The sequence below is a fragment of the Plectropomus leopardus genome, chromosome 17 (genome assembly GCF_026936395.1).
Source record: "Plectropomus leopardus strain MGB_pleo_1.0 chromosome 17, ASM2693639v1, whole genome shotgun sequence".
Taxonomy (NCBI): Eukaryota; Metazoa; Chordata; class Actinopteri; order Perciformes; family Serranidae; genus Plectropomus; species Plectropomus leopardus.
Window position 1 is genome coordinate 31,819,761 of NC_142192.1, and position 13,800 is coordinate 31,833,560.

A 13,800-nucleotide genomic window follows, 5' to 3' on the forward strand; every position below is an offset into this window, starting at 1 on the left:
AATAACTTGTTATTTATGAAATGCTTGTTGGATACAAACACAACAAAATCAAGAGGAGCAATTTTTTCCTTTATTTAAATTATTTTGAATAGATATTTATTTCATGTAACATGTAAAACAGTGTGTTGAAATAATACCTATGAAGTATTCATGTGTATCTTATTCATTATTTGTATAAATCTGCTAACTTTCAGCAAGAAACTGAGAAAGATTATTTCCCCAAATGTTGAAGACTTCCGTAAAATGTATCTTAAAAAGTTGCTGTAAGATAAATTTTGATTAAAAAGACAATAAATTAGGTGAGACACACAGCATGTTCATCTGTGATTATCATGCGAGAATATGTTTCCTGAAAAATATGAATTTTCAAGCACGTTTAAAAAGAAAAAACGCCTGTGGTGGATCCGTATTTTGCTCTGCTGGCTGTTAGAGCTCAGCATCAGGGAGCAGCGGGGTGCGTTTGTGTTTTTTGGCCGGTCTGGTGATGACAGAGGAGTAGATGACGTCGTGGTGGTCCTGGTCTGGTGGAGTCCTGCAGGGTCTGTCCCTGCAGGCTCTGTCCCTCCAGTTCTGTCGGCCCAGGGAGGCGTAGTGGATCGTCTCCTCCGGCAGAGACGGACTCTCATAATAAACCTCGCGCTCTGCAGAGACACAGGTGAGAGTGTGTGAGGTGAAAACACACCTGAGGGTGAACGAGAGACAGAACGAAGGTCTGATGGTGTTACCGGTCTGTGTGTTGGACGTCTTCCACGGCTGCAGCTCAGTGTCCTCATGCCTCTGAGCTGCAGGACAAACACAAGGAGGACATAAAGACAGAAGCAGGTTATGTTGAGCTTTTTGGGTTTTTTTTTATAAAGATACTTCTCAAAATATCTTATGTTATGTATGTTATGTATCTTATCTTAAGTTTTCATTCCAAATATGAATGTTTATGTTTTCTTAATAAAAGTCAAAAAATGCTCACATAATAGAGATGGCTGTCTTGATTAATGGAAATGGACTTGAACCACAATGTTACCCTAACCCTAACACACTTTTAAGTCTTAATTTTTTAGATAATTGAGAATTTTTTAATGTAATTGAGCTGCAGGTGCCTCCTTTTTCTGCCGATCATCTTTGAGACGTCTCTGCACGTTGATTGGAGTCCACCTGTGGTCAATTCACTTGATTGGACATGTTGTGGAGAGGCACACACACACCTGTCTATATGAGGTCTCACAGAGGACAAAAACTGAGCCATGTGTTGAGAGGAGCTGCCTGCAGAGCTCAGAGATGGCGTTGTGTCAAAGCACAGATTAAAAAAGGCTAGAAAAAAACATTTTTCTGCATTGAAGGTTCCCCAAGAGCTCAGTTGCCTCCTTAAATCTTAGATGGAAGAAGTATGAAACAACCAGGACTCTTCTAAAAGCTCCAGCTTGCAAAAAGCAGCTGTATCTCTCTTATTCATGCATATATAACTTAAATAAAACAACAAAAACATCTGGAGAGAAAACAGTGCAGAGGAAATGCAATTTTCTATTAATATTAAAATGTTTTTTTTGCTAATCAACATGTGGCAAGTTGCAACAATGTGGTTTTCTGAGTGTCACATACCTGCATGTCTGTGTTTCTTCCTCCTCCTGCACTTGATGCTGGTCAGTAAAACACACACGACGACCATGAGGAGCATCATTAACCCCAAACCGACGACAGCCACCAGCAGCAGAGCTGTCAGAGCACAGACAACAACTCATCAACAAACATTCAGATATCAAAATCTGTCAGCGTTGAGCTGATGATGAGACAGCATGAGGACGCAGGTGCAGACTGACCGTTCTCAGGTCTCTTCTTCTCTTTCTTCTTTTTTTCAACCTCATCTGATCAAAAAACATAAAAGCACAAAGTGAGGTCATATACTGTACCATGAATACATTTATTTTGTTTTATTTTATTTTATTTTTACCAGCTGGGATTGTTTTCACCTTGTGCATCTTTTTTTCCATCAATATTTAAATTGCCTTTTCTACACTTCCGGCAGGGCGTCTAACTGTTCAGAATTATAAATACCAGAATTCCCCTTTTGTTTATTCAATGGATGAAAGGCCTGATGAGCTTTTTGCACCTGGAGAAAATTAGAAGCACAAGGAGGAATGACCGAGAAAGGTTTGCCAAAATTTGGGAACCATTATTTCAGTTCTTTGAGACCTGGTGAGTTATCTCTTGTTTTGTTTCTGCGGTTTCTTTAAGCCTTATATGGACTGTTGATGGCATATTTTGTGCACTTTTAGTTCTTCTTTTTTTTGATAATTTTGGCTGTGTTCATGCATATGTTACCAATTTTGGCAAGATTGTGTATTTACGTTAAATCTTGAGATTTCCAGCTCAGCTCCTGCAATAAGTCTAAAATACTGTGTGGAAACAAAACTGTTTCATTCAGACTGTTAAGGTCAAAAAAGAAACTGATTCAAACTGCAAGTTTTGATCCCACAGCCATCAAAGCATAAAAACATGACTTGTATTATTTCTGGGTGTCATTCTGGGCTTTTGACTTGAAATTTGTAATTTTGACTGTTTTCCACCAGATGGAGTCATTTTTACCATATTTTGCATGTGGAGAAAATACATGCTATTTTCACAATCAGTGCACGTTCACAAACAATGTTTCTGCAAATCACTGACATATCCCAGACTGTAATTAAAGATAAAATCTACTTTGCATGTAGTATTTGAAAATATATATATATATATATATATATATATATATATATATTGTGTGTGTGTGTGTGTGTGTGTGTGTGAGTGTGTGTGTGTCTGTGTGTGTGTGTGTTTCATCTAAAAGCATAGTGGCAAAAACCTGGCATTTAAAAGGTTAACATTCTGAAAACTTATTACTAATCTGATATTTATGATTAGAACTTATGTTGGTTAAAACAATTAACTCACTGAAAATAGATAATTATATTAATGCATCATGTTTTTTAAAGCCTCATTTTTGAAAAACGCATTACGAGTGTGTGTAATATTAAACTTATTAGGAATTAAATTTTGCTGCTAAAATAACTTCATACATAGATGAATGAATTGAAACTTATCAGAGGAACTGAATTATGTCTAATAATGATCTGAAAGTACCAGTTTCTGTGGCAGCAGGTGTTCCAGTCGTACTGGAGGTTTGCTGGATGCTGGTCGGCTCCGGCTGCACTGGTTCACCAAAACACATTTTTAGTTACTCTCGACATATTTCTTTATATGTGACGTGTTTTGGTAAAGGTCAAAGTTCAATAATTGTTAAGTGTCATACAAAAACATCCTTTTTTTGTGTTGGAAATGTAAAACAATAATAGATAAAATAAAAACATTTTGCCAATCAACTTTTACAGGAACTTTTGTCTGAAATGAAGTGTTTAAATAAATAAAAAAGCACCTGTGAGGACGGTGAGTCTGGCCTGCAGCTCTCCGTTACACTGATACTCTCCGGCGTCCTCTGGCTGCAGGTCCTGGATCTGCAGAGCGTCGTTACCGTAGCTGAAGCGGCTCCTCTCTGATTTCACAGTTCTGTCTCTGAACCGGATCAGGACGCTCTCCCACCCTCCTCGCTCCCTCCCTCCCTTCCTCCGGTGAGACCAGCGCTTTTTGGGTCTGGAGGAGCCGTTGCAGGGGAGCAGCAGCGTCCAGCCTGCAGACACCCTGAAGTTAAGGCCTGAGGGGGCAGAGACACCGAGGGATTACCGATCATCTGTATATTACTCAACTGTACCTCCAGTATTTATATTCGTAGAAAACACACCCACCAGATGAGCCTAAATTATGTCACTGTAGACCAGCAATACACAACTGACATCCTGCTGGCCAAATCTGGCTCCCAACAGAGTATCGGGCGGCCCCACAACAATTTTCTAATTCACAATCAAAATAAAGTGATTCACACTGTGAATTGTTTTTGTACTTTTAGTATACATAAGGTGCCAGAGTGTGTAAAACAGCATCAAAATAGAGCTGGTTTATCACAAAATGTGCAAATGGAGGATCGTCGCACCCTCTGACAGAAGTCCAGATGAGTGCCTTGTGTTCTAACTTTCTTGAAATGTCCCAAAATTCTAGAAATGTCCTGAAATCCTTTAAATGCCAGAACATTCTAAAAACATCCCAAAATCCAAGAGATGTCCTAAAATCCAGGAAACATCCTAAAATCCCAGAACTGTCCTAGAAACGTCCTAAAATCTTAAAAAATGTCCTAAAGGCCTACAAAAGTCATAAAATCCCAAAAACATCATTAAAACCCAGAAATGTCCTCAAATTCTAGAGATGTCCTTAAATTCAGGAAACGTAGTAAAATCCCAGGAATGTCCTAAAATCCCAGAAACGTCTTTAAATCCTAAAAACATCCAAAATATCAGAAACGTCCTGAGGTTCTAGAAACATCCGAAAATTCTAGAAATGCCCTAAAATCCCAGAAGTTTCTTTTAATCCTAGAAACATCTTAAATTCCAGAAATGTCCTAAAATCGGAGAAACACTCTTAAATCTTGACGTCTTAAAATCCCAGAAACATTCCTATTATCAAATGTCATGGAATCCTAGAAATGTCCTAAAATCTCAAAAACATCTTAAAAACCTTGAAATGTCCTTTAAACCCAGAAACCTCCTAAAATCTTAAAAATGTCCTGAAATCCTGGAAACATGTATGCGGCTCCTGTGACTGGCCTCTGGTCAAAAGCAGCCACCAAGCAAAGCAAGTTGAGTCCAAATAAGACCATTTTAGTACATTTTGTACTCAATCTGACATCTTGGTGGATGATCCAAATCTGGATTATATACGGACACCAAATTTGAAATAAAAATTTGTGCTGATTTGGGCTTAAAATCTCCCACTCATGTCACTCTGGCTGCCCGTTTGATGACTAATTCCTCAACACCGAATCACCTCTCACTTCCCCTCTGAAACTGCTCTGATGTTGTTATAGGGTGGAGTGGTGTAAATTCAGACCGTGGGAACTTTAAAATTTTCAGATCAGGTCCCTCTCTGGATACGTCCTCAACATCCTCTTTAATACAATAAGAAAAACATGTAATGTGCCATCTAAACACTATTTCACAAAGCCTTTCACAACTCATCGGGCAGATTGACTTCCCTCAACCGGTACTTTCTGTTTCTTTTTATTAAAATCAGCTGACAGAAACGTGCTGCAGATTCATGATTGATTCATAAGGCTGAATGTTTTGTATTTGAAAATATCAGATTTTTAAAAAAAATTTATTCAGGCATCAAAATGTGTTGCCCCCCCCGATTTATATATGACCTGAACCACACGCTGCACTCGCATCACAGATGTAAAGAAGAAAGTCATATGAAGAAGAGTGAGAAGTGAGTGAGAGGACACAGGGTGAGATGAGTCAAACAAACACAGGACTTTCCCTCAGGAGACCAGTGTTTGTGTCTCATGTGAAACCAGTTGTTTTAAGGTGCGTCGTCACATGGAGGCCAACTTTTTTTCTTTTCCTAAACTTAGTAAGTTTATTTGCCTAAACATAACTTGCATAACTTACTTAAGTATTTAAGTCACTTTAACCCTTTGAAAAGTGAAAAAACTGGCTTGATTTCAAAATCATAAGAAGACGGCAATAAACAAATGACCCAAAAGTGAGGAAATAAGTAAATTACCTGAAAATAAGCCAAAAAAGGTTGATAATGATGGCATATACACTCAAATTCAAATGGGTCTTAAAATATGTTCCCATAATGCACCTCTCCCGGCTGCACCTCCAGCGTACCTGTTAGCACCTGCAGCTCTGCCACCAGCTGCTGGTTGCAGTGATATTTCCCGCTGTCTGAGTCTTCGAGTCGCAGGACGCAGAGGCTGCCGTTAGACAGCAGGAGGAAGTGTTGGCGGTCCTCATTGGTCTCGTAGCTGCCCTGTCGGGTCACCAGGACCTTCCGGTCCAGATGAGTCCAGACCAAAGTGGACCGGTCAGAGCTGCCACACTGCAGACAGACGTTGTGTTTCTCCGGGACTGAAAACTTGGCGACTGATGGAGGACAGAAAGAGATCTGAAAGTCCCTCAGAACTTCTCTGATTCTGTTTATGTACTTTTATTGACCTGATTTTACTGATCAAGTTGTTGTTTTACAGTAATATGGATTTCCAGAAATGTCCAAAAGTCCAATAAACATCTTAAAATTTGAGAAACGTCTGAAAATCTAGGAACATGCTAAAATCTAGAAACAACCTAAAATCTGAAAAAAGTCTTAAAATCCTAGAAACGTCCTAAAACCCGAGAAACATGTATGGGCCCTGACCTCCCTTCATTTTGCAGAATTGGCCCCCAAGCAAACTAAGTTGAGTGTCCCTGATGTAAAGCAAGAACATTATGACTCTGTTTTGATGGATGAATTTCAGATATTATATTGTTTTTTATAGAATAATTCCTATATATAGCCAGTGTTTATCGATATACATGTCTTTATTTCAGAGTGCTGATAGACTTCTGCAATGCAATATACATAAATTATGTTTGTATATATTTAAATCCATGACTTTATATCTTAATTATGGTATTAAATCTCTAAACGGAAATTTTCGGTCTGATATATTTCCTGGCTGCTGTTTTGGATGCAGAGCTGTGTCACTCACATCCTGCTGATGGTCAGTTTTTAGCCTCGTTTCCTGTTTTATCTCATGGAAACATGTTCGCTGTCTGTCAGCCTCAAATAACAAGCAGGAAACAAACTGCAGTGTGATGGTTTTTCATGAAAAATGGCACATTTAAAAATGTGCTCAAATGTTTTCATACAAGAACCATGACATTACAAATGTAGTCCATTTTTACTTTTTGCAGTTGAAGACAGTTTTTTTTCTAATTTTTTGGTTAAGAAAGGGCTCAAAAAAGTTTTTTTTGTGGCTTGAGGTCCTTTTTCCTGACTGTTTGTGGTTTGTTCTAAACAATAATAACAATAATAATGATAATGATGATGATAATAATAATATTAATAATAATCATACAGTGTGAAGTTGCCATTAACAGCAAAAATATTCTTAATTTCATTTTAATTCATCTGTTTTATTGCAACCAAAGTTTCAAAATACTCATTTATTCTGAATAATTTAGACCTATTCTGTGAAATTTAATTTCCTCTGTGAGCCCACGTTTCCATATGATACACTTTACATACCAGCACTCAAAACAGCTCAATAATACAATCACATAAAAAAATAACTGCTTCTCAAGCTTTGCACAGTAACAAGAATACAAAGCAAATAAAAACTATGGTTGATATTAAAGTTTCAATTTATGAAGATGATGTCCGCCTGTACCTGTGAAGTTTTCACTGCAGCCGATCAGAAATGTTTGCAGGAACCAAACGTGACAGAAAATCACCAAAGTGAACATCTTCAGATGAAAAATATCAAAGTGCGGAGCTGCTGCTGCTCAGCTGACTGAAGTCTGAAGCTTCACACTGAGAGACACTTTTCCACTCGTTCCTCTTCCCTGTGACTCTGAGAAGACGTAAGCGTCATCGTCCTGGAAAATGATGGTTTGTGTTTACGGCATTATCTCCTGCCTTCAGTGATGACTGTAGCATTACTGTACTGACTAGCCTCACAAATGCATCGCTAGTTTACTGTGTTTTTTAGGTGCTTTGTGTTAGTACATAACAATAAAAAGAGGTGCATGTTTAAAAAGACATAAGAAACATCTGAAGAAAACACTGATGTCTTTATTTATAGTAATTTAACTACATTGAACATTGACATTGCATTTTTTTTATTCAATTTTAAGTAAATTGCAAAAAATTGTCTATTTATGGTCAAATTTAAGTTGTAAAAAAGCAAAAAATGTCATTTAAATAACCAACACGAAGTAAAAATTTGGCTTGTGACAAAATATAACATATTGATTAAAGTGAAATTAAAAATATTATATAATAATAATCTATAATATACTATAACTTATACTAAATTATAGTACTTGTATAAAACGTAAACTAAACTGTGAATATGCAGTTTAGAAGAACACAATTTTTTAAACAATTTTAATGATATGCAGAGAGTCAAATTGCACAAAATGCGCCAAAAAAATCATATAATCACATGTTTCTGCTAATCACTGACATATACTAGGCTGTGATAGGAATTTGAAAAAATCTACTCAGCATTAAATATATATTAAAAATTGTTCTTTTTTTTTTGTTTTACATTTTTTTAAATCTAAAACATAGTGGCATCATGACAAAAACCTGGCTTTTAAAGGCTTAAGATTCTGAAAATGGCTGAATATTTAATATTTATGATGAGGACTGATGTTGGTTAAAAAAAAGGAACTTAATGAAAGTTTAAAATCATATTAATGTAGAATATTTTGTGCACAGAGCGATACAAGTGTGTACAATATTAAAACGAACCTGCTCTCAAGCCATCATAAAGAACGATGAAATCACCTTAACGTGGTTTGTTGATCAGAAAATAAAGAGGCTCACTGGGCTGAGAAATCTCTGTAAGGAGGGACAAATATGAATATATACAGTTTAAACAGTTTATCAAGCCAAATATTTATCAGCACAATAATTTCTTGAATCTTTACCAGAATTGTTTCCCAGAGCTGGAGCATCACGGATGATGGAGGATATGAAATCCTGCCGGTTTGATCCAACTAGAAATGAAAACGTGTATCAAATAACCATTATTGAACTGAACCTTTTCAATTCTTGCTTTCATCTGATCACTACATTTGTCATTTGTGCACAAAAGCATCCTTTACATGTTTTTAGCCGTGTATCATTTGGTCAAAATACAGAAAATAAAACTCATATTTCTGACCTTGTGCTGGTTCAAAGTCAGATCCGTCTGTTATCTCAGCGTAGACAGTCTCATCCCTTTGTTCACCACTTCCTACAAAACAAGAATATGTCTAAAGATTATTGATTCAATGATTATCTGCTTTACATGAAATCCACAAAAGGATTTTCACCTCAAAAATGTCACAAGGAATGCACAAAAGTAAAACATGTTCATATAATTTGTTATTTTGCAATCACAAACATGTCTATTTAAAATGCAACATTCGTGTTTTAATGTGTTGCAAGTAAAATATCACTTTATTCATCACCACATCGATTTAAGTTTATATTTTTTTAAATGTGATTTGACTGAAAATGATGTTCACCTCGTCTGCTGATCCTGTATCTCCAAGCAAGGAAGAGGATGATGAAGGTGACGAGGAGGAGAGGGATGAGCACCTCAAGCACCAAAACAGGAAGAGGAGCAGCTGGAGGACGAAGTACAAACTCAAACTCACACAATTACACACTTACACACAGCCAGGGGTTAACCGCATTTCCCATGATGCAAAAAAACGACAAAATAATTTAATTAGTGGGTGTTTTTTGCAGAAAAACAAAATGAAACAGATATGATGAGTATCAAATGTAGATTTAATCTGCATTCAGATGATATCTATCTCTCTCTCTCTCTCTCTCTCTATATATATATATATATATATATATACACATATACACACCCCTCAATATTTAGAACATGAGCATTTGTGAACCCCAATAAAAACATAAAAGTAGCAGAGTACTTTAAAAAATTAAAAGTAAAGACAATTAATGCTAAAGTTAATAATAAAGTTAATGCAAAAAAATGTATTTATGTATCTATTAAGTTTTTATGTATCCATTTTAGTGTGTTTCACAGATTTACTATTTCCTATATAATTTTATATAACTGTAAAATATTTATTTATTATTTTACATATTATTATCCTTTACTTTACCTCTTATTTACACTTTGAGTATTTTACTTATTTTTTTTTAGTTTAATTCTTCCTCCAGTTTTACTTCACTAGTGTTGCAGGAATGCAGGAAATAAAGTGCCTTAAGGACATGAGGACACCCAGTTTCATTTGTTCCCTTCGAATGTGGAAATAAAAGCTGCACCCATGAAATGACATTTCATCTGAATCAGCTGAAATGATGTGAGTGCTCCTCTCTGAAGGGCCGTCCCTCACCTCTCTCAGACTGATCCTCCGTCACGGTCAGATAAGCAGCTGGTTTTCCATCACAGAGGTAAAGTCCAGCATCACCAGGCTGCACGTCTGTTAAATTCAACACGTGTCCCCTCGGATTGTCCTTGAAAGGAATCATTTCACCACCGTGTTTTCTGGTCCATGTTGGACGGTGTGAAACATCAGACGGGCACCTCAGAGTGACGTCGGCTCTTATTACAGCTGTGTGTCTTTTTGTTCCTGTGTGTGACAAACATACTGTCAGACTCCAAAGAGCAAGAGGACATTTTTTTATTCAAATACCTGGAAAAAAAAACATTTTAAAGGGACAGTTCACCACAAAATTAAAAATACTTATTTCTCTTTATATCTGTGGTGTTATTTGTCAGTTCAGATTTTTTTGGTGTGAGCTGCAGAGTGTTGGAGATATCGGCCTCAGAGACGTCTGCCTTTTCTCTAATATAATGAAACTGGATGGCGCTCAGCTTGTGCTGCTCAAAACACCAAAAAGACATCTTTAGAAAAACCCGACAGCAATGCAAAACCACCAACATGTGATGTCTGAAGGTTGCAGTCTTCGAGTTGGGAAGTCTTTCTTCGGACTTTGATGTAAAAGCTACAAAAGAGATGAGTTGCATTTTAACGCTATGAGCGTTTAAACAAGAGCTTGATAGCTGTTTCTAGAACATTTATATTTTTATATGTAATCTTTCAAATGTATTTGTACTTCACTTCACTTTACATGGACAGCAGTTAACATTGATAGCATATTACACCAAAATTGATATTTAGTATGTGAATTAATAATAATAAAAAATGTTTCTTACCATTGACCAAACACTGATTTTTGCCCTCCATGTTTATGCATTTGTATATTTTGTATTCAGAACTCACAATTGGGTTTTTTTAAGCATATTTTCTCCGAAAAACCCCAAAACATCAACCATTTATTATAGCCAGAAACTGTAAAATGCGGTACTTTATGGTGAAGGGAGGGTCATTATTGCCCCTGCCACCCAAACAGTGTATTTAATATTTCCGTGTACTGGAGTATTGTTTGGTTTAACTTATCTTTATTCATTCATTAGAGGGTGAACTGTCCCTTTAAATTAAACTAAATGATTTTACAGTTACAGATGAATTCTTACCACAAATTCTGATGAAATTACATTAAACTAAAAGAAAGAAAGAGCTCTGATAAAGTTTGACGTTACCTTTTGGGATCACCATCAGCTCCACGGCTGCTTCGTTGTTACACAAATATCTTCCAGAGTCGGAGGCGTTAGTTCCTTTAATGTACAACGATCTAAATTTATCTGCTTGTGAACTGTAACGTTTGCCCGGGTCACTGAATCTTTCCTCTCTGTCACCGTCAGCTGTCAGTATGTCAACCTTACTTCCTCTAAACTCCCTGCTCCATGTCACTTTACCCTCCACCGAGCAAGGACACCGAAGACGCACCGGCTGCTTTTCCTCCACTACTTCACGGATTATTTCTACAAAAGAAACACATTCATCCTTAATAAATAAAGCAGTGTTATAGTCAATTAACTCACATTTATTATGACCTCTTCAATCAGTGTTTCTTTACAAAACACACAGTAAGTCCAGAGTGTAACAGGACCTCAGAGTACTTTACTACTACTCTGAAACTTAAGCAAATCGGTTTGATTTCTTTCAAATACATGGGGATAAGGCAACAGGCAACTTAATAAAACTTTCATACCAGAAAATATGAAAAAAAAACACAACTATGTTTATTAAAATGTTCTTTTTACAAATGTTGTTATTTTTTTCTATGACATGATTTTACTTTTTTTTTTTTATACTTTTTCCCTATATTTTTGAAAATTTTCCAACGATCCTCCCCACTTTTTTGTAACAATTTTCTTAGGTAGTTTTCTTGTCACATTTTACTAATTTCTTGGATTTTTTTGGGACACTTCTTGTCGAGTGTCAGGTTTCACAGGGACAAATAGCTTGTGAAAGGCATTTGAACACAGCACAAGAAAACTGATGTCGATCCACTTTCAAAGGTTCAAGTTATTTGAAAAACAAAAGTGCAGACATTGTAAAATAATAAGCCGTCTGAGATAAATCGATGCACATAATGACTCCTTACCTGCAGCAACATTACAGCCCAGAGTGAAGGCCAACAGGCAGCTGAAGATGTTGACCGTCATCTTTACACAGACTGAAATGAGCCAGTAAATGTCTCATCTCGTCTCTAAGTGGGCTCAAAACAGGAAACTCTGACTGTGTTTCTCTGAAAAAACAAATGCATTTCACAAGTTTTCAACGATTGTTCCTTTTTAAATGATTATGTCATCTTATTTTGGTATCAGCAAAAAACATGCAAGTACCTGTGATGGAAAATTACTCATATTGGTTATTTAAAGGAATAAAACACCCACAAAATGACCAGCTGTAAGTCAGTGAGTCATGCTGTGAATGTGTTTTTCTCAAAGAAAACAGTGAACATATTGATTTATTATTTGATTGGGGTCCACTTTAACAACAGAAGAATTACATTAAATCATCTGTTTATTAACAAGTTTTATATGTTTAGTACTTTACAAACATGCATTTTTGCCAAGCAGCATGGTTTTCCATGGCCGCGGGAACCCTTTAAACAAAAGAACCAAATAGTTTCAATATTGACATTTGGTTTCGAAATCAACATACGAATGCTGCATAGCTTTTTTACTAAACTTTTCGTAGAATTGAATTCCTGTGGTGGTGCTGAGCATCGTACAGTCCAAAACATTTATTGTATTGATGCGGTGGTCGAATTTATGGAATATTTTATGTAATCGCTGATTGTGGCCCCCACCATGTGGAGAACCATCTGCAGATTAATGTGAATGTTACATTTATTAAAAAAAAAAAAACAAACATAACAAAAAATCCCCAAGTGAACACATTTATTCCAGTGAATCACTTTTCAAATAGAGTATTTTGTTTGAGTATTTTTAATTAATTTATTTAATTTTTTTGAGTGAGCACCAAGCGGCAAACCTCTGAGGCTGAAAAATGAAGCCAGTGTAGAAATACCAAAAAACTGCAGTTCCTTTAATGGCCACTAGAGGCTGGCTCCAAAAGCAAGTAAATCCTCATAGACCTCCATGTTAAAAAGCCAAAATTAACAGCAGAAATAAACATGTTTACAGCCTGGTACAAAAAATGTTTTGTTCTCTGTAGCTAATTTCAACATTCGTGACAGCTGTAAAGGGGGTGATTTTTTTTATATAACTCACCTGTTTACATTTCATCGAGGCTCAAAATCAAGCATATTTAAAGCTGGGCTGCTTTAAGTGACAATCTGTCGATCGTGTCTTCAGCTTTGTACGGCAGGTTTCCATTAACCCTCAAACTGCACAAATAGAAATAGCGAACATGAAAAACACCAAATGAATATTTCCATAATACTGACATTATCTGCACTATGTGAGAAGTAAAATTACAGGTGTGTCTTGGAGAGGCAGATTCTTTCACTCCTTTATAAAAAAGTCATAAAGATGTCTCCTCTGTGTGGTGATCTATTTGAAGAGACGCTGCAGTTTGTCTCAGCTTCACCTTTTCCTGAGTTGCGAGGCAATTTGACACCGCAGTGACGTGACATGAAACATGTAGGAGGCCATCTCAACCACAGGATTATAATAGAAAGAAACAGACTGCAAAGCACTGATGAAGTCAGTGAGTGTGGGTGTCAGAGAGTAAAGCTCGCGTGTGCTTTGCTACAAAATTATTTTGGTATTGGCGTCTCATTTTATTAGGAAGCTTATTCTTAAACAGTCCACCAAAATAAAAAAAACAA

At 36.4% G+C, this 13,800-nt stretch overlaps 2 protein-coding genes across 3 annotated transcripts; both read right to left on the bottom strand.

Annotated features, from left to right (window-relative positions):
* Positions 1-48: 48 nt before the first annotated feature.
* Positions 49-7,433, bottom strand: LOC121958018 (uncharacterized). The gene is made up of 8 exons (XM_042506862.2): positions 7,292-7,433; positions 5,751-6,005; positions 3,404-3,679; positions 3,112-3,180; positions 1,812-1,856; positions 1,594-1,707; positions 726-782; positions 49-641 (listed from the first exon to the last, which is right to left on the bottom strand). The coding sequence occupies exons 1-8, from the start codon at positions 7,365-7,367 to the stop codon at positions 427-429; spliced, it is 1,107 nt and encodes a 368-aa protein (XP_042362796.2). The 5' UTR covers positions 7,368-7,433; the 3' UTR covers positions 49-426.
* Positions 7,365-13,751, bottom strand: LOC121958104 (uncharacterized). Of its 2 annotated transcripts, XM_088090798.1 has the most exons (9): positions 13,241-13,751; positions 12,106-12,249; positions 11,198-11,479; positions 9,987-10,223; positions 9,141-9,242; positions 8,795-8,866; positions 8,559-8,627; positions 8,380-8,469; positions 7,365-7,499 (listed from the first exon to the last, which is right to left on the bottom strand). In XM_088090798.1, the coding sequence occupies exons 2-8, from the start codon at positions 12,164-12,166 to the stop codon at positions 8,417-8,419; spliced, it is 876 nt and encodes a 291-aa protein (XP_087946924.1). In that variant the 5' UTR covers positions 12,167-12,249; positions 13,241-13,751; the 3' UTR covers positions 7,365-7,499; positions 8,380-8,416. The 2 variants fall into 2 exon arrangements, with proteins under 2 accessions (XP_087946924.1, XP_087946923.1); XM_088090797.1 differs by lacking the exon at positions 7,365-7,499 and having other exon boundaries at positions 8,304-8,469.
* Positions 13,752-13,800: the final 49 nt, after the last annotated feature.